Below are 21,508 nucleotides of genomic sequence, written 5' to 3'. Positions count from 1 at the left end.
TATGACAACCATGCTTGGTAACTAGTTAGTTTGTGAAAGAAGGTCAGGCAACAGGAAGCTAACCACTTGTTTTTCAAGGAGTTGCTTTTAGAGGCCCAATCAGCAACCAGAAAGCCCTTGAACGGGTAAATCGCAAGAGGAGGATTGGCAATGGCTCTCTTTCTCCATTCACTCTGCAAACCTATGTCCTGCCTGCCTCTAACCAGCCAACCACCACAGACAGCTTCCTCAATGTCTGCCAAGCAGTTGATGAATCAAAGTAAAAGGCACTGATTGTTTAATCAACATTTCAAACCATCCAGAAAGATGACCAAACCCAGCCTGAAATTATCCAAGTCAATCTACAAGATCCATATGCAACTAATTTTTTTTTGAGAAAACTGCTTGCCATCTTTGCAGTTTTGGCTATATAACTCTTTAATATGCACGAGTGAGTGTTGGAGCATTTTTAAAAAAATATATCTGGTATTAAATATATATTTTACATTCACAAGAAAACCTGTGGATTTAAAACAAAATGAACAGTCTCAGCATGCAAGACAGTTGAATACACACTGAACTGGCAAATAAATACTTATAAAAGCACCAGTTACAGTCAGGCAGGTCAACTGAAGAATTATACTATCACTGCTCACCTGCCATAACATCAAGTAAACTATTACAGATAGTTTACTATCCACTATCATAAAATGCAACTCTTATGATAGATGCACTCAGAAATATTCAGGTAATTTTCCCAATTTAAAGTCTCCCAAGCCACTGAATCTTAACTTGCTGAGGAAACATAGGCAAATAGGGAGAGAAAGGAATGCAACTTCCACAGCCAATCAAAGAGAATGTATGAAAAGAAAATCATAAATACTTATTCACAAAGAAATTGTACTAAAATGTTTTATAAAGAGTCTACTTTTAAAAATCAAAGATTGTCCCTGATTTCCAAAGTCACCTGAAACTCAAGCATGCAATCAGATCGTCACAAATTGAGCAATTCTGGTAAAGGAATTATATTTCTGTTTCCACAGGAAGTAGGTTTCAGATTAAAACTAATTTAAAAATTAAGTTACCCAAGTCTCAAGGGCGCACCGCGTCCAAGCTCACTTGGATCCAGCAGGGAAGACGATTCCTCCAGTAGGTCCGGATCAGACATCTGCTGATGATGCAATTCAGCCTGAATTCACAAATCAATTAACACACTATTTAAACCAGTTAGTGGCATGCAGGGGAATCAGGAACCAGGAGAAAAGATAAAACTAAAACTGCAAAGTAAAGTGGCCAAAAAAAATGGGACGACAAACCACAGTGAACATTGAAAATAATGGACTTTAAATAGAGAGATGCAAGCAAAGATGCACAGGAAAATAAATTTAAAAAGTGAATAATAGCATCATTCAAGCGGGTTCTTGGATATGTCTGAAAGACTTGAATGAGAAATAGATCAGAAAACTGATATGAAGTTTCCAAAACGTATGTGCCATTGACACGACAATCACAGAAGTGGAAATTTGTTTTCAGGTAAATCAGTAGGATACTGACATGGTATCAACAAGTTACTAAACCAATTTCTTTGGCATTTTGTGCTGAATTTTATAGAAACTATTTTGATAAATACTTGCTTTTGCAAATTGGTGTAGAAAGTGTTCCATTAGTTGGAACCCAAGGTAACAGGGCGATAGATTTATTGCAAAAGTTGCGCCTTTTTACTAGCAATTTCCATTTACCTACAACTAGTATAGTTCAAACAGTACATTCTACAAGCTTATTTCTCTGAAAACCTGAAGGTCAGTCACAACGCTGAAGTAATATTTGTTCACAAAAAGGATCACCATAATAAATGTAAAAATCCAGTTGGAAGTCATTGATAAATACATGTGCTTCAATAAATTTTAAAATTAGTCCCAATTCTGCACACGTTTCTAGAGAGAAAGAGAATCTACTCCACAACAGGTGATTTGTTGAAAATCAGCAGCCCTTCCTCCTGTAGTATAAATTGTGATCATTTGAAATGTTGCATTATGTTTGCTCTGATGATTGCAAAACAAAAAGCTTGGACAACGTCTCTCTTTCCAGCAATATTCAAATTAGAAATGCATTTTGTATCATGAGTGTACTGGAAGATTAATGTGTTTTACATTAATGTTTTCTAAAGAGGAATTCCAGTTCAGATCTACCGTATACAAATACAATGTAAAGTTCTCCTTACTCGGTTTAACAGCACGCTTTGACGCTCACTGGTAGATATTCTAATTTACTATATTAAAACACCTTTTTAAAAATTACCAATATACAGCTAATGTGGAATTAGCAGTTTTATACAATGAACTTGTATCTGATGTTGGGATAGTCCAAACACTGGCTACATTTAGCATATATCTTTAACCCAATTTCAACATTCTACATACAGATGAAAGTCAAAAACAATTTATACATTAGATTTTACAGGAATTAGAGCACATTTTATTTGCTATTAAGATCAATTTCAAGGTTGCTGTTGGTCAAGATCTCCCTTGAATCAGGATAATGGCCTCTGCCGAAGCATTGCTACAATTTGATGTTAGCACTATCAAAGCACTACTGAATCATTTGAAAAGCTTGTCAAATGGAAACCATAACTTACAAATCCTGAAACAGTATGAGGATTACTCAATATTTCATAACTACTTCCAAAAAATTAATGATGAATTCACATAAGATTTGAAGAATCCAGAGAGAGTATGCATGTTTTGTTTTTGGGTGGGGAATGCAATGCATACAATTTTAATAATTATGACAATCTTTATTCCAGCCCTGAAAAATCATCCTAAAGTGTGCATCCTTAATGTAGTAGCAGTCAGTCATATTAACAAATTATATCAAGGGTTCCCTGATGAACTAATCACAGATGTAAGGCATGAGAAGGTGCCAGAGTAGAATACTGAAAATTAAGAAACTCATTCCTAATTGGATTTCTTTCATAAAATGTGTGCATGGAAACAGCATGAAGCTGTTTGCTTGGATTTTCTTCTTCCACCAAAATCTTCTGGTCTGAACTTGCAGACCAGTACTACAGTTCTGCTTTTAGACAGGTACAATTTGTTAAAGGATTGACTAAGTTCTTCTTTCTCTAAATTTCCACCACTGCAAAAAAAAATCACAAATGACAAAAATTCACACATGGGATAAAAATTATTTTAAGAGTGCATAATTTAGAAGTTGGCTGCCATACCATATTTATTAAATGCACATCTTTAAAGGCTGTTGTTCTTTATCAAATATGATAATTATTACCTGCCAAATATAATTGGATTACTGTTCAAATTATTTTGCTAAAAACTTATAATAAGAACAAGTTGAATCAGCTAGTGTAAATGAAGAACGTCTAAGTTCAGACAAGCTATTTTCCTGGACAGCAAGCAAAAGTGTTATCCCATAGTGGTCACTTTTAACATCTGAATAAGCAGAGCATTAGCTCAAGAAAATACCCTCTGCTCAGTTCTCCCAAAGGTCTACGTGTGACTAAATATCCATTTCCACTTGTGGATTAAAAGAAACACACAAGCCATTCAAATTAGAGGCAGTAGCTTTGCAATTTATACCTATTTTAAGTCAATTATCATGTGGAAAACATAATTTATGATGCATTTTCTATAATTAGTTAGCACAATCCTTTGATTTGTAATCGTTAAAAACAAAGTCACGACATTATCACTGATATTTTAGATGGGGAGGAATGAAATCCCAGCCAAGCTTTACTAACCTATGGGAATGGAACATTACTATTATATTACCGAGTTTTGAGAAGATTTGTAGCTTGGGTGGAGGTTCTAGATACAGGTTTGCTCGTTGAGCTGGAAGGTTCATTTTTAGTCGTTTTGTCACCATAATAGGGAACATCTTCTGGAGGCTCACTGAAGATGTTACCTATTATGGTGATGAAATGTCTGAAAATGAACCTTCCAACTCAGCGAGCAAACCTATATCCATTACTATCATATTATAATAAAAACAAGCTCAAAAAGCATCCGAGAATATGCAGGTTAGGTAGATTGGCCATGCTAAATTGCCTGTAGTGTCCAGGCTGTGCAGACTACATGTATTAGCTATAGGAAATTCAGGGATAAGGTAGGGGGATGGGTCTGAGTGGGATGCTCTTCAGAGGGGATGCGAAGACTCGATTGAGCTGAATTGTCTGCTTTTCCACTGTAGGGATTCTATTCTGATACAGCAACTGCCACATATGTGTGATGAGTAAGACCCAACCATTTCAACAAAACGTCCTATCTAACCAGTAAGTAAATAACTTTTGCCTCAAACCTTTGACAGAGGGTAAGACCTATGCCTTTATGTACCCTGCGATGGAGCAATATGGCAATGTTTCACAGTCTGAAAGTAGTTATCGAAATTCATTGATTCATTTTGGAGGTTGATAATTTTTCCATGTTTAGATTTGACCATTTCATTGCCTGTAACTTTCTGAAAGTATCTTTTCACATAGAATATACTTAACTGTGTATTTCAGTTGTTCAATCAATTTAATTGGAAAAGAATACTCTTAGATCTCACTTGATAAAATTAATATCACTTTGCATTAAAAAAAAAACAATGAGGGGTCTATGTTAGGAACAAAGCTTGTTAACAATTTAAACAAAATTAGCCATTTCTCTAACAAGTAGGCGATACACAAGCCAAATTTTGAACTGAGCTTGAAGTTGGGTACTAACTAGGTCCAGAGACAGAAAATAGAACACACTACCACAACAGGTAAGTGCAAGATTTTCCAGTTCTATGTCAAGTTGCGCCTGGAACCAGAATCCTCCTGGAGTCAAATCAATCATGCTTTTGTTCACGTACTTATTTTGATCCTTTGCAGTTGAAGAAAGTTGACCACTTCTAGCTGGATGAAAACCCAAGTCCTTAAGCCGACAGGGTAGATTATAGTTTTTATGGAAAACTGAAATGAGGTATAAATAAAACTTAGGAAACAATGTAGTGTTAGGAATTCAATGCCTATCAATTTTGTGTACGAGCTATTCAAATAACACAGGTATGTAGAAAGGTATTTAATGCCAGATGTGCCATCATATCACTGAAACATGTAACATGGTTAAAAATGAAGGCATGAAGTGCAACTTCTAAATTTACAGTTAAAAAATCTTCAAAGCAAATCTGTTGTGACCAAGAAAAGGGCTTGTCTTGCACATTGAAATCAGTTGTATTATGTTACAAAATTAAACAAAGTAAACTCTACATTAGAGCAAGCTCCTAATGAAAATATATCATTTCCATAAGTGAAGTGATCTAGATTGGAGTCTATATTAAACATCAAACCTTACCTGCATTGAATCTACACAACGTTCATAAATCTATTTATATTTATTTCATGTTTTGAAAGAGCAATACCAAATTTCAGTATTTAGTCATCCAGGTTTATATGTTGTCCCACAGTACCAGAGGCCAAGGCAGTTTTGACTATATGTGCAAAATGCCAGGTCTTTGGTCTTTTCCAATGTGCCTAATGGAGGACATAAGCAATGGATAGGATATTCTTATGAATGCATGCAACTTAAAATAAATCCAGGATGTAAAATAAGTACTGAGCTGCCCTGGTGAACCATTTGCTTTTGTGGTACAAGCATGCATGCACAGCACTTCCACATCTACTCAATAAGTAGCACCTACTTACCAAAAGCAATACTGCAGTGATATAAAGGTGCTTCCATATTGGTGTAAATGTTCAGAGCTTTAACATTTGTGCACTGACATGGGGGTTTTATGGGGGTAAAATCACTTAAAAAGAACTAGGTCTTTTCAAACAGTTACAAGTTTGGAATAAAGATATTTATCTGAATAAACTTCTTATAAATAGGAAAGTCAATTTTTGCTGTAATGCTTCATAGGTGTAGATTTTGCAGTCAGCAGCAAAATAATAGTAAATTGCTCCAACACTGAGGAAAGCTTAATTTAAAAAATGTCTAGTGATAACTGGAGCACATCTCATTTTTCCCCACACCAACTACAGAAGATCGCCAGTACCCAGAACAGTCTTGCTGTTTGAGCAGGCTAAGCAGATAAATGAAGAATTCACATACAGGACACAAGAAACAAAACACACTGGGAGTAGACTGTCAAAGTTGGGCAGTATTTGCAAATTGCACATGCAAATTTTGACTTTGCATTCAATGCATACCTTTGCAAGCACATTTGCCACACAAGTGAAGAAATCATCTATAAAATCTCTAACATATGAAACTGAAATGCATCTGAACATTGTGAACTTCATGAAGATTTAAACTTGAGTTTTGTTCTTTATGAGATTACCCAGAGAATCTTGAATCAATTGCAATGGCATAACCAAAAATCGACAGTAGATTAAATACCTGACACTGGAACTATATAGGTAAAATACCAGAGATTGTTAGACCTGTGCAACAAGATTTTTAGCAAATTATTTTGGCCCTTTCACAAGGGTGCATGGAAAAAGATCAGGGGTCCACATAACTTTGACAGAAGAGGAAGATAGAGGTTTAGTGAATAATTACAATTAGAGATTTAAACATGTACATTTGCAAAAAGAATTTAGTCAAAGTAATTCCTAAGAAATTTTCCTGGGCAGGTAAAGGGCATAGCTCCTATAAACAATCAAATTAAATGACACAGTAAGTTATTCCACAAAGCGCAAGGCTAAAAAAAAAAGTGCTTTGCAGAGAGTACATCACAAGCCCCATCCTGAATAAAGATTGATCTCCACTATGAAGCCACAGTCTCCAATTCCAATAGATACCAAAACAGCAAGTAATTGCTTTTTTTTTCCCTGGAGAATTTTAGATTTAAATGGTGGAACAAAGGGAAAATTTGACTCAAATTTGCATAACAAATAAGAAATATTCAACATGTGGCTCTTTATTGGAAACCAAACCATAAAATTACACCTGAATTTTTCAAAGGTAATGCAGAAAAAAAATCAGATTTGCAATACTTTACTCAAAATGATAAGCAAATGAGGAAAAAAAACCAAAAAACATTCACAAGAAACCAGAAGAGGTGGAAGGGAGGGGATGGAGATCTGCATGCCATTAACTGTTACTTTTCCAGTCTTCGTTAGATTCCTGCACTTATGGTTGTTTACGCTGCAAGATTCAAAACTTATTTCTCTTGTTATTGTTCTGCCTATGTTTAAAAAAAACAGAAGACTGGGAAAAGGAGAAACATGATTAACATCCTTGATCCTTCAGCTGCCAACTAAAATGGCTTTAGTTTGCTACAATCCCATTGTTTTGCTGAAGGAAGTATTAAGATAAAAATAAATAAATACAGCTGATAGAAATACATTAGACTTTCATGACCAGTGACAACATTTTTAACAGGTATTTTTCCTCATGTCTCTCTTCGGCAGCTCAAATTTACTACAAAGTTTTAAACAGATGAAGAGTACTTTACTGGACTGCCTATTTTACAAAATTAAGATTGGAAACTGAACATCAAATCATGAGGACGGGTCACTCGACCCAAAACACTAATTCTGATTTATCTCCATAGATGCTGCCAGACCTGCTGAGCTTTTTAAGCAATTTCATTTTTTGTTTCTGATTTACAGCATCTGCTGATCTTTTGGTTTTTGTTCTGATCAAATTAAATGTAACACTAAAATACAGTGGGTCATTTCTTTCAGAATATAGAAACATTGACTGTATGCTACGATAGATGTAAAAGTCAAAACATACAAATGAACCATAAATATTCTTAGGGAGAAATTCAATTTTGGATGTTGACAAGTTTGAGAATTGTTGGTATTTTTCATTCCTAATTCTACATTAAATGTTAAAATCACAATATTTTCAAGGCCTCAGTTATTCATACAATATGAAAACAATAAAAAAAAAAGCACACAGCACGTGGTTACTGTAGCTTAAACAATGCAAGATTATAACATATATGAGAATGGTTCCAGGCAAAAGTTAGGAGAGATGATGGCCGAGTGGCATTATCGCTAGACAGTTAATCCAGAGACCCAGGGAATGTTCTGGAAACACTGGTTGGAGTCCCGCCATGGCAGAGGGTGGAATTTGAATTCTGTAAAAATCTAAAATCAATGATGACCTCAAATTGATAGCCAGAAAACCCATCTGGTTCAGTAATGTCTTTTGAAGGAAGGAGACTGCCGTGCTTACCTGGCTGGCCTACATGTGACTCCCAACCCACAGCAATGTGGTTACCTCTAAACTATCCTCTGTGCAATTAAGCATTGATAATAAATGCCTGCCTAGCCAGCAACACCCTCATCCTATAAATGAAGAAAAACTGTTCTTTGGAAAGGAGAAGGCGAAGAGGAGATTGGATACAAGTTTTCAAAATCAGGAGGGGTCTGGAACATAGTGGATAGGGAGAATGATTCCCAAACAAAAGGATTAAGAACAAGAGAGCACAGGTTTAAAGTATTTTGCAAAAGCATCAAATGCGAGGCAAGAAAATTCTTTGATACAAAGCGAGTAGTGAGGCCACCAAATGCATTGCCTGGACGTGTGGGGGAAGACAGGTTCAACTGAGGCATTCAAGAGAGCACTGAATGTAAGAGAAAGAAATTGGGACTAGAAAATGGGACTAAGTTAAAATACTCAGTGCCAGGACAGACAATTGGTCAAAGAGCATCCTTCTGCACCATAAAAATTCTGGTTCTGTGTATATTATATAGAATCATAGATCCTTCCGGTCTGGCAGCAGGCCATTTGGTCCTTCGAGTCCACACCAACTCTCCAAAGAGCATCCCAACTTCTGACCCTATCCCTGTAACCCTGCATTTCCCATGGCTAATTCACCTAGCCTGCACATCCCTGAACATTGTAGGCAATTTAGCATGGCCAATCCACCTAACCTTTGAACTGTGGGAGGAAATCCATGCAGATGGGGGCAGAATTTACAAACTCACACAGCCACCCAAAGCTAGAATCAAACCCAGGTCCCCGGTGCTCTGAGGCAGCAGTGCTAACCATTCAGCCACTGTGCCACCCCTAATATTATAATAAAATTAAACTGTGTCCAGAAGCTAACAGATCTACAGCAACAAGTGCAGCTCATAAAAATGGTACCCAAAAATGGCTTGGACGTATACTAAAGTCTATTACTTTGACAGAGTAAGAGTTTGTTTATTTCCCTTCGACTTAGACAGTTGACATGATCTACTTCTAGACACAATGCTATACAGTGTGAAATAATCAAACCTAATCAAGACTCCTATTCAACTGTCCTGACTTGTCCAATCAGTTTGGAATCAGGCACATTAAATGGAGCACTGCATAATGAAACTTAATTTCCTAGTGATAATTTTGCTCTCAGAAATAGCTAATTTAGTCAAATCCAGCAGCAGCCACAGCCAGAAATAAACACTGGGAAGCTGCAGTTCAAATGGCTGTTTGCAATGTAATAATCTCCAAAAACTGAAACCAAACTGATAACACGTGCACCAAGGAAAAATACCTGTTTTTCTTTTGGGCAATTTCTTGAAATGTTTAATTTTTTTAAATATTACTGCTTTGTAATCCAATTTTAGATGCCCGAATTAAACCATTACTGACTTAATTACAAATGTTAACCATTTTAAAGTTAGCAGCTGCAAGTTACTGTGCATATCTATGTCAGTATTTACATTAGCCTTAGAGGTAGACTCCCTTTGATAAGAGGATAGATATTAAACTCTTCAAATGTGCATGTCAACATTCTCAGTGATTCCATCAAATCAAATATAAACAAGAAGGACCAAAAGCAATGTCCAAGATACCAAAGCTGAGTGGGAGACAAAGTGTAGATGTTCTTTTTATTTGACCCTGGACTATTTACAAATAGTATGCATCTGCTAGTTCCTTTCATACTTTATCTGAATTTCTCACATTAGCATGCTACATCAAGCAAACCAGCTGCAAAATTATTTACTGCTTGCAATGCAGAATTTAAAATTTAATTGTGAAATACAGTTCTATATTTTTTGAACAGTCAAAGTATTGCCATTTGCACCAGGCATAATGAATCACTTGATCACAAAGAAAATCGATTGAGGATTGAGGGTTAACAAAGGAGTGTAACATTTTCCTGTCAATTAATTTAAAAAGATGCAAAATGAAAGATGTTCCATTATAGATATCTGACTTCATCCAGCTTATATTCCTGTTGAGTGGGTTGCAAGATCTACCATACCCAGACACAAATTCTACCTCACATCTGCAGTCACCTTTTAAATATTGAAAACCAGTTAATGGTTATCTAATGATTTCCAATATTTACACACACAGTATTTAGGACAGTTACTAGTTGCAGAAGTTGAACATTGGGTTCAATATGGAGTACATTTACCACTGAGCTCAAAACCAAAAACCTCTATTGCTTACTTTTCCAGACCTGCATTGCAGCATTCAAATCAGTGACTAGGAGTAACTGTGGAGAATGCTCTCTACCTTAACCTGGTCTCAGATTGTCAATCCAGATCATGAGTTGTCTTCACAGTTAAGCAACAGGTAGAGTTATACTCAGGGAATTGGACCATACAGGTGAGATCCCAGGCAGCACCATCACCAATGGGCAAAGATAGGAAGAAACCTCTTAGTAAATAGATCAATAACTGGGGGCCAAGTTTTAGAAGGAAAGAACAGGAGGTATAAAGGGGAATGAGGGCAGTGGGTATCTGGAACTTGCACAAAAAGAGTGTAAAAACTCTCAAAATACTTGAGCAATATTTAGATGGATTCTTATGTACCACAGTGTACAAGGCCTTGGGCCAAAGCTGGATTTGAACAGATGGATGCTTGATGACCATGGTCACAATGGGCCAAAATACTTTCTCCACCCCCACCCCCCCCATTCTGTAAAAACTCTGATTCTATGAGCAGCCTCGGATATGCCCTGTCCTACTGACATTGCAGCCTTGGTACAAGCATCAGTAAAAGAGCTGAACTACAGGAGATGAGGGGAGAGAAATTACTTTGGTATATACTAACTTAATGTTCAAAGAATGGCAGAGTCCAAGCGAAACTTGAGTCAATGAAAATTAGGGGAAAAGTCTCCACTGAAGTCATAGCTAGCACAAGGAAAGATGATGTCAAAACAGGCTAGGTGAGTTGTTGCAGTGCATTTTATTTAAGCAAAGGTGCTGCCACTGGTTGCTGGAGATAAATTCTCAGTAATAAGGAATCAATGCAGGTGTTTTTCAGGATAATTGTCCTGGAACCAACTAACTTCAGCTGCTTCAATTATACCCCCTCCATCATGAAGGTCAACATGGGCATGTTCACTAATGCTTGCATATATTCACAGTGACTCAGACATTGAATCAGTTTGCTACCACATACAGAAAGACTTGAACAATGTCCAGGCATGGGCTGATAAGTGGTGAGTAATGTTCATTTCACAGTGCCAAGAAATGACCATCTCCAATAAGAGAGAACCCAAACATCATCACTTGACATTCAACTGCGTTAGTATTGCTGAAACCTCCCTACCCCACCCACCATCACTCAACATTCTGGGGATTTCATTTGGCCAGAAACTAAATGGTCTAGCCACATAAACACTCTGGCTACAAGAACAGATTAGATATTAGGAATTCTGTAGCAATTAACTCAAAACCTGTTCAGCACTTACAAGGCAGAAGTCAGGCAAGTGACAAAATACATGCAACTTCCCTGGATAAGCACAGTTCTAACAAGACAAACAGCTTGATACCATGCAGAACAAAGTAGCCTGCTTGATTAGCAGCATATTAACCACCTTGAAACAACTTCCCACCGCTGTATCCTCCTCCTTTAACATTTTAGGCTTCATCCAGAAGTTTCTCAGAGTTTGAGTTATAAGGAGAGTCTGAATAGGCTAGGGACTTCTTTCACTGGAGTGTAGGAGGTTGAGGGGTGATCTTATACAGGCTTATAAAATCATAAAGGGCATAGATAAGGTGAATAGCAAAGATCTTTTCCCTAATGTGTGGAAGTTCAAAATTAGAGGGCAAAGTGAGAGGAGAAAGATTTAAAAGGGACTGGAGGGCATCTTTTTCACAGAGAGTGGTTTGTATGTTGAATGAACTGCCAAAGAAAGTGGTAGGTGCAGGAACAGTTCCAGCATTTCAAATATATTTGGACAGGTACATAAATAGGAAAGGTTTAGAGGTGTATGGACCAAATACAGGCAAATGGGACAAGTTTAGTTTGGGAAACCTGGTCAGTAAGACAGGTTGGACTGAAGTATTTATTTCCATGCTGCATGACTGTATGATTTGAAATAAATCACCATTTATAATTTGTTCCTCTAGTTAAAATCAACAATTTCAATTGTTGCTTAAAACCTGTTATGCTTTTGGACAATATTTACGTTGACCATAAAGAATAATCAGGTGAGCAGATCTAGTCCCTCACTTTTAAGTTAATACAGAAGAACAGTACCAATTACCATCATTCAGTTCCTGTGAGGTTTCTTTTCCCCCTACATCTCAGAGGTGTTTTTTTTTTTAAGTTTCTTAGAGCTACACAAGAATATTCAGTGTAAATTTGCACCAGATTTTCTAGGAAGCCAAGAATGATACACTTGCCCATTCAGCATCAGTATAACAGTGTGGCCGAATTTAACGACATTTAACATTTGAAGAGCTTTTAAACAGTACAGACTCTTAATTCATCTAATTTTCTAGAGACATCACACCCGTTTACAAATATATAATTACAAGGCACCCCGATTATTAAGATTGAAGTAGAATAGCAAAGTAAGCAAAATTCAAAATCATGCAGTTTATCACAAGTGCAATGTAATTATCAGACATATGAGCTTTAGAAAATATTTGATGTAACTATAAATTATTACTTCTTGCAGTGTACAATCACGAAGTAAGCTGGCATACCAGAAATATGGGTAGAGCTGCACACATGCATGGCAAGCTTCAACTAATCCTCAATGAGACATGTTAAAATGAATTTAAAATGAGAAATTTACAATAATCCGACCTCATCAAAGAACTGCTGAGTTCTGCGTAGAATATATTTCAGTTCAGTCAGCTCTAAGAAGTTGCGTTTTAATGCCTCCTGGTTAGTATTGATTTCTTTCAGTTCATTTTCAAGTTTCTCAAAAGTTGCCTAAAAAAAAAAGCATTTTAGTTAAAATTCAGTGTGTAACTGCGAATTTTCACTTCCACTATTTCAATTGTAGATGGTATGTTTATACTGGATTATGATGTATGTCACCCAAGGTACTCAAATAATCAACTGTTCAAGTCAAGCTCCATTGCTGCTGTTAATGTCACCCGAAGTATTCTTGCGCTTAAACGCAAGATTAAAGAGAGAGGATGACTAACTGCAAAAACTGTACACAGTGATTAGATTCTTCAAAGTCATCCATTACATCAACGTATAAAACTATAACATCACTGCTCCAGAATCATCAGCTGCATTAACAAGAACTTCAATTCACCAAGTTACAAGAAAGACATTAGTAAAGCAAGGATGTAAATTTTGCCTCATGCAATACAGAAATGAAAATTCTCTTATTGTGATCAATGAGCTAGAAATAATAATCTCAATAACTTGTCAGGTTCTGTTCTGCAAGACAGGATTCACCTGGTGAAGCACACATCTGAAGTACTGTATTCCAGAGAAAGAAGAAGAAATTTGTGTCAAGGGTAATACCATTACTCAACTAAATTTGTGCATAAATTAAAAAGAATTTGCTGCCAATTCACGTTAAACACAGAGACTAATGTTCCTGTAACTCACATCATTCAGTTTGTCTAACTGGACAATGGATCACACACTAGGCAGAAATGAGACTCGAACAGTCATTGCTACTTTTCCCAAAGCCTAGCATGCAAGCATGTAACCTGCAGAAGCCCTAACCATGCTTGATTTAAGATTGGTTAACTGAGCAAAGGTCACATATCATAGAAATGAAGTTCATGCTTGTGGTACACACAGTCATAAATAAATAATCCACCACATTTACAGAATGACTGCCCTTTGGCAGAAAGTTTCAAAAGCCAAATTTATAACTTATAATGCTTACCTCCAAGTCAATCATGTCTCGAGGAAAAGGAACTTCAGGATTTTCTCCAGTGTCCAAAATGACAAGATTTGCTTTTCTGATTTCCTTTTCAACAAATCCTGAAAACAGTTAAAAAAGCAATAAAAAATTTTAAACCATTATGAATTTAAAATAAATTTGTATTCAACCCAAAACAGCACTATTCACCACGAAAGAAATATTATTTTTTTAAAAAATATATTCACTTCTGGCTGTTAAAATTTAGTTCAACAAACTTTTTCCTAACTGGCACCTATAGGTCCAGGAGTGTGCTTGGTTGATCAAATATTCCAGATAATCAAGAGGTTCGCATTATGTAAAAAAACAAATGAAGAGATAGAAACATAATGCAGGGGCTATACACATCATTGTTATACTTTACTTACAGCACAAATCACTTAAATAAAAATGCAACTTTGCCTTAAACAAAACAGACAGTCTTCTAACTCAACCTTCAACTGACTACTCGTACAATGCAGTGGATCATGGTACTTCAGGAAAAATTGGCTCAAAATTGAAACAACTGTTGATAGCTTGTGTGGCCATTCAATTGAATAAGTACATTTACATCGAGGCAAATAAATTAAAAACTGCAATAACTGAACAAAATAATACATTGAACTTCACAGTATTTGAGCTGTATGATTTTTGCCGGTTTATAAGGTGACATTTAAAACAAATTATTGTATTTGTAATCAGAGGAAATGCTGTGAATTTATTTCTCACATCCGTGCCTTTGCTTGGTTTTCCAAATATCTTGTTAGATAATATTCTTTAAATACAAGGCAACTGAAACAGTATAAAGTACTCAACAGGACAGTGTTTTAATTTGTTTTGTTTTATAATTTGCAAAAGCTATCATTTCACTTAGAAGAAAAAAACATGTGAAACTGCTTTAAAAAGAACTGCATGCAGCTTCCCTAATATTCTGCTCGACAAATCATAACTTTGTGTCAAGTACCTTACACAAACGTGGTACAGATACTCATTAGGCTTGCATGATACTTACGTAGCTTACGATCCATTTCTTCACAACGCCGAACCTCATTTACAAATTTGCGCTGAAATACATTCACATCTGGATTTAGCTGCACAAAAAAGGATGAAATTGAGTAACTGCATAGAAAAAGAGGAATTTCTGTGATGTTTCATTAAAATATAATACTAATTGCAATAAACTGTTAGTTACAGGCCCTTCTGACCAATAATGCCCAGGAGATTGAATCTTGCATTTTGAATTTCTGACATATTACAGAAATAAAATTGTTGGTGCATGTATAGTGATATAGTGATAGCATATCAAAATGTGGACAAAAATCAACATGTATTAAATTCAATAAAATATTCACAAATCCCCATGGCAGCAGTACTCAACTCAGCCATTAGGCACACACGAAGTAAAGTTCTGAACATTCTGAGGAAGAAAGTCGTGTGAAGATAAAATGACATTAGTTATTGCAAATTTATGTTATAACACCCAGCCTAAAAGTAATAACTAGCATCCAACTAATGGACACAATAATAAACTAAGGAATTTATTATTGCTTGATCAGAGTGGACACTCAATGAACGACTAATGATAAAATCCCTAAGGCAGTGACACATTAACAACTCCAACTTTGAATACTGCCTACGAGGTAGACGAAGATCAAGATTCCAGGAATACTTGAAGGCAAATGACAGGAAATATAGTATGTCAAAATAGATTGGTAGAAAACTGTTTCAGAATGAACTAACAGGGAAGCAAACTCAAGTGGTGGCATTGTTTCCTTACAACAGCAAAGAATGCAGTGAGCCAAGGATGACGGGCAAGCCGGAAAGACTGAGCAATCCTAACATCAGATACATCATCCTCACCACACAGGACAAAGCTAAACATTGGAGAGAACCAAGAGCGAGGGATAACTTTTGCCAATAATGCCAAGACCTTAGCATTATATTTAGCAAGTTAACAGATTACACTGCAACTTTAATGTGATGGTCTCCCAGTGGCAACTATAATATCCAGTTATTGAAGCAGAAGGCAAGGCAGCTAAGGATTTGGAAATGGTCACCCATTCTCTAATTTGAAACTTAAAAACTTGGCTGTTTGTGAAATCACTGAGTGTAAATAGGACAGAATCATGAATTAGCAGTAAAGTAAAGGCAGTTCTCATGTTAATTTCACAGAACTAGGCAAGTCAGCAAAAAACATCAACTTACATCTCGAAATTGGACCATCCCAAGCTCTCCTAGTTCACTGACACAACAGTATGCAGCTTCTGACTGCAAGAAAAGCTGTGCAAGTGTCATCTCCTCACTCCTGAATAGTTCCCCCATGATGGATCACTGCAGTGGTATAAACTGTTTTCAATAAGTAACGTTTCGTTTGATCTATAAGCAATGAAGAAAAAAAATTTACAATGTACAAAAGAAAAATTTCTGTTTCAATGTTATGAAAGGAACAGTCTACCAAAACTCAAAAGATCAAGAATGTTTAATTTCAAAATATTTGATTATGAAAGAGGGAACCATTGCACACTCAAATTTGCCAAATACTAGTTTATATAGTTATAAACAAACAGCCCCTTCTCAAAGGAAAAAAACTGATACGCACTGAAGGTGGAAGTAGTTGTGGTGGAGGTTGATGGACAGGAAAACCAATGCAAATAAGATCAACCACACAAACATCACAGTGCTGAGAAACATGCAGTGTTATCAATGTGACATTGCACAAAAAAAGTTTTTCTGAATTGCTATTTGCAAAGGAAAAGCTTGGCACTTGATGTCTATATCTATTTGCACGTTTCAATAAAGCATCAAAATTCCTAAAATAACACAGACTTATTACAAATAAGATACTATGCACACAAGTACAAAATGCACAATTCAGTCTCTTAAAATGAAAGCTGTAGTCTTCCTGAAGTTTACAGAGACATTCCGAAGAGTTGGAAATGCAGAACCACAGTCCCAAGGATGAATGTGGTGGTCAACAGTCACCAATTGAGCAGCAGCTCAACATTCCAAAAGTTCCTGCTTGCCACCTTCTCCCTTCAGATCCTGCTCAGGATCAACAGAATTAGCCATAAAATGCAGCAGACTCATCATACTAATAACTGCAAGGAAACATCTGTCTTGTTACACTCATATACGATCTTTAAGAAAGTATCTCAAGAAACTTCACAAAGTATAACACTAAACATGACAGCCGTTTATGGAGATATTAAACCAGATAACTGCTTGATAATGCTTTCGGTCACATTTTAAAATCTTGAAAGACAAAAGAAATAAAACAGCAGGAAGATGCAGAGGATATTCCATGCTTTGGGCTTTGGCAATTGAAGGTACAACTATTAAATGGGAAATTGATTAAAGTTGGGGGATGGTGCATGGCCAGAATTGAATGAGAATTATTACATCAGAGTTGTAAGGCTAGCTGAGATTACAAAAATAGGGAGGGCGAGGCAAGCAGGGATTTGAAAAGAAGAATAAAAATTTTATAATCCAAGCATTATTCAACTAGCAATCAATACAAATCGACAAACACAGATGAGATAAGTGAACGCAGAATGGATCGTCATTAAGGTTTGGATGATAAGATTACACAGGGTAGATTGTGGGAGATCAGCCAATAGGGTATTTAAATAGGAAAAGTATGGAAGTAACAAAGGCATGAATGAGAATTTCAGCCAAAACACATTAAACAAGCAACACCTTCCCATTACCAGGACAGTTAAATACAATTTACAAAAAGCGTGTGTTATCAGTCCAGTTAAAATGAGGTCCTTCAACCAAAACATGTTTGGGAAGGACTGCCCTAAATCATCTGACTTTTTGAAAAAATGTTTAGTAATTCAAATTCCACCACTCAGCATAGTGTCAGGAAATAATCGACTATTTGTAAACAAATATAATAAATAGATCTTCACCAATTTGAGATACTTATTTCCCCTGCTATCAGTCTTAACTGATCGGAAAGTCACTTTTTAAGATCATTATTATGGATGTTTCTAGGTCCCCAGTAAAGAGACAGCACAGTTCTCATATGTCAATGAAAGCTGGACATACGATGCATATATAATAGTAGTTTTACTTTCAGAATCAATTACTATAACAGAAAACAATATCCATAGATTTCAAATACCACCACTGTCATGCACAATTTTCAGACTCAGTCTAATAACTAGCAAGTAACGTACATTTGTCATCTGATTCTTAGAATAAGTACATGAACAAGAAATGTTTGGAAAGATATAGGCCAAGTGCAGGCAAGTGGGACTAGTTTAGTTTGCAATTATGGTCAGCATGAACTGGTTGGACTGAAAGGTTTGTTCCTCTGCGGTATGTCTGTATAAACAGGAGTTAATTATGCTGTAATATTGAAAGATCCTGCATTTTTCTAGCCGTGACAGTTTTGATCTTTTTAATACAAATTCAATAACTTTGCTCCACATCTCAAAACATTTCTTCTCAACAATATTTCTGGTTTATCCTGAAGTCACATACAGAAACATGTTTTAAAATGTTCCGGTGTTATTTTGCTCTAATCATGAATATTTCTTCAATTATGGAACAATCTAACAGTACTATTCTCTCAAAACTACAACAGTAGATCATCTCCAAATAACACTTTCTGGGTCACATCCAAGAAACAGTATTAATAATTTGGTAATACTTTCACAAACTATAGGACCATTAATATAATTGACATTCGTCCTGTAGATGTGAATACAATTAGAAGAATCTGAAACTATTCAACATAAATTAAAGCATCCTCCAATTCAAAACATCATTCACTGCAATGGAGCAAATAACTTGTATATATCTAGAACCTTTGATATAATAAAGCAGCTCAAGGCAGTTTAAAGATGCATTTTTAAACAAGTATCAAGCCATATACGGAGATCTTGGTCAAAGGGGGATGTTTTATGGACTGTCTTGAAGGAAGAGAGAGAAGTACAGTGGCAATTCCAGAGCACAGAACTGTGGGAGCTGAAAATACTACTGTCAATGGTAGTGCAATCAAAAGCAAACAGGCAGAAGGCCAGTATGACAGAATTGTATGTGATTTCAGAGTTGTAGGAAATTACAGACAAAAGGAGTAACAAGGAGAGATCGAAAATAAAAATGACTTTTTTATTTTGGTCAAGGTATCACTGCCAAGGGTCAACATAAGCCCAAGAGCATAGTGATGAATGAAGGGGATTTGGTGCAAGTTAGCATAGAGGCCTGAATTAGTTAAGTTGCTGAAGAATATACAATGGAATGCAAACCAAGTGAATTCATTCAGCTCAGTAAGAAAAAAATACATGGATGATTTCTACAGCTGAGCTGGAGTTAACAACATTATAATGCTGAAAGGAGACAGATTTAATGATAGAACAGATTCTGGTCTAAAAGAACAGAAGTTATAAACCAAGCTACAAATATTTTGACTTATTCTGTGAAAATGTATGTTAAAAACAATATCAAATACACTTGCAATGCCAAAGATTATAGTATCAACCACTATTTTTCCAATCTAATAAAAACACCCATTCAATTCATTAATTTAAAAAATTATCTACATTTGACATTTTTACAGCACATACAACAAATTAGGAGTTGGCTGTTTACAGGTTTAAATCAGCATCAAATTGGATTTCTAAATTAAAAGGACATAGCTCTGGTTTAACATTACCGTGCTGACAATACCCAGATCAATAGCGCATCTATAATTCAGGTAATTATACAGAGGGAAGGCTTTATTTTATAATTAAAATCCACCCTACCATTTAAGCAAATTTTAAACACCTCCCTTCACGTCCATTTCACCACCTCAATTTAAAAAGCATTTTGAAAACCTCCTCTCTCGTCCAATAATGCAGGTGACTCGGCGCTATGGAAGCAGGAAGAACGCAGAGGCACAATACCAAAACGGCATCAAGATGAAGCCCAGGAGGGAGACAGCGCCCAGGTAGATGTCACCCCTCACCACCCTATACAGGCCAAAGACCCTTCCCCTCCATGTCCCTGTCCATCTCCCCCTCCCCGGGGATGTCAACCCATCGAAAGTATTCCACTGCGCCACAATCAGACAACCAAAGCCAGCAAAGGCTGTGCCTCATCATCGTTCCCGATGAATTCGACAGCCATTTCCAACAAAGAGAGAGATCATTTACCACCGGCCTCTGTCTCCCACCACATCAGTCGGCTCCGTGACAGCAACGCGATCACGTGACACCACTAGCCCACCTGCTCGAGGCGATTGCGCATGCGCTCGATTAACCAGCTGGCGATGATGTGCGCGTCCGCTCCAGCCCACAACAAGGAGTGGGATGTGCGCATGCGCTTTCTGTCGGTCTGCATCTTTCTCTCCAACCCGCAGAGAGGAATGTGAGCATGCGCTTTGTGTCGGTCTGCGTCTTTCCCTCAAACCCGCAGAGGGGAATGTGCTCATGCGCGTTTTCGTCTCACCCGCCCACTGCAGTGCGCGTGCGTGTTCCTATTTCTCTAACTGATGTTGTAGCATGTCGTGCACTAATGTTTGGGAGTTAAGATTCTCTGAAGTGCTCACTATTGATACAAAAACAGAAATTTCTGGAAAAATTCAGTAGGTCTGGCAGCACTTGTGGAGAATTAGCATTTCGAATCATGTAACCTTTCTGCAGGACTAATTGTAACTAAGTATATATTCTGAAGATGAGGTGGGGGAATGGGGAAAGAGTAAACAATAAGTGGGGATGGAGCCCAGAGAGAGAAAGAAAAACAATTGGACAGAGAGGAATGAGTGAAGGTCAGCTTGGGAAAACCAATATCTGCTAATAGGGATCATCGATGGCTGCCAGTGGGTCTGGTAGCAGGCTATGTGATGACAAGCGCTGAAAATGTGTTGCTGGTAAAGCACAGCAGGTCAGGCAGCATCCAGGGAACAGGAGAATCGACGTTTCGGGCATAAGCCCTTCATCAGGAATGAGGAAAGTGTATTCAGCAGGCTAAGATAAAAGGTAGGGAGGAGGGACCTGGGGGAGGGGTGTCGGAAATGTGATAGGTGGAAAGAGGTCAAGGTGAGGGTGATAGGTCAGAGTGGGATGGGGCAGAGAGGTCAGGAAGAAGATTGTAGGTTAGGAGGGCGGTGCTGAGTTTGAGGGATTGAACTGAGACAAGGTGGGGGGAGGGGAAATGAGGAAACTGGTGAAATCCGAGTTCATTCCTTGTGGTTGGAGGGTTCCCAGGCGGAAGATGAGGCGCTCTTCCTCCAACCGTCGTGTTGTTGTGGTCTGGCGGTGGAGGAGTCCAAAGACCTGCATATCCTTGGTGGAGTGGGAGGGGGAGTTGAAGTGTTGGGCCACAGGGTGGTTGGGTTGGTTGGTCCGGGTGTCCCAGAGGTGCTCTCTGAAGCGCTCTGCAGGTAGGTGGCCTGTCTCCCCAATATAGAGGAGGCCACATCGGGTGCAGTGGATGCAATAGATAATGTGTGTGGAGGTGCAGGTGAATTTGTGGCGGATATGGAAGTTTCCTTTGGGGCCTTGGG

The 21,508-nt window shown here is 37.2% G+C and overlaps 1 protein-coding gene across 5 annotated transcripts in view; it reads right to left on the bottom strand.

Annotated features, from left to right (window-relative positions):
* The window catches only part of LOC122539857 (V-type proton ATPase 116 kDa subunit a1), a 60,096-nt gene extending 39,825 nt beyond the window's left edge, over nucleotides 1-20,271 (bottom strand). For 2 of the 5 annotated variants that reach the window (XM_043674980.1, XM_043674982.1), the window contains exons 1-6: nucleotides 20,157-20,271; nucleotides 16,219-16,389; nucleotides 15,026-15,104; nucleotides 13,999-14,096; nucleotides 12,948-13,076; nucleotides 1,065-1,168 (exon numbers count right to left, since the gene is read on the bottom strand). In XM_043674980.1, coding sequence (XP_043530915.1) covers nucleotides 1,065-1,168; nucleotides 12,948-13,076; nucleotides 13,999-14,096; nucleotides 15,026-15,104; nucleotides 16,219-16,335 — 527 coding nt within the window. In that variant the 5' untranslated portion in view covers nucleotides 16,336-16,389; nucleotides 20,157-20,271. The other 3 variants (XM_043674983.1, XM_043674984.1, XM_043674981.1) reach the window with 2 other exon arrangements.
* Nucleotides 20,272-21,508: the final 1,237 nt, after the last annotated feature.

This window comes from Chiloscyllium plagiosum, chromosome 33, assembly GCF_004010195.1.
Source record: "Chiloscyllium plagiosum isolate BGI_BamShark_2017 chromosome 33, ASM401019v2, whole genome shotgun sequence".
Lineage (NCBI taxonomy): Eukaryota > Metazoa > Chordata > Chondrichthyes > Orectolobiformes > Hemiscylliidae > Chiloscyllium > Chiloscyllium plagiosum.
This window is presented reverse-complemented; position numbering and strand designations above follow the sequence as displayed.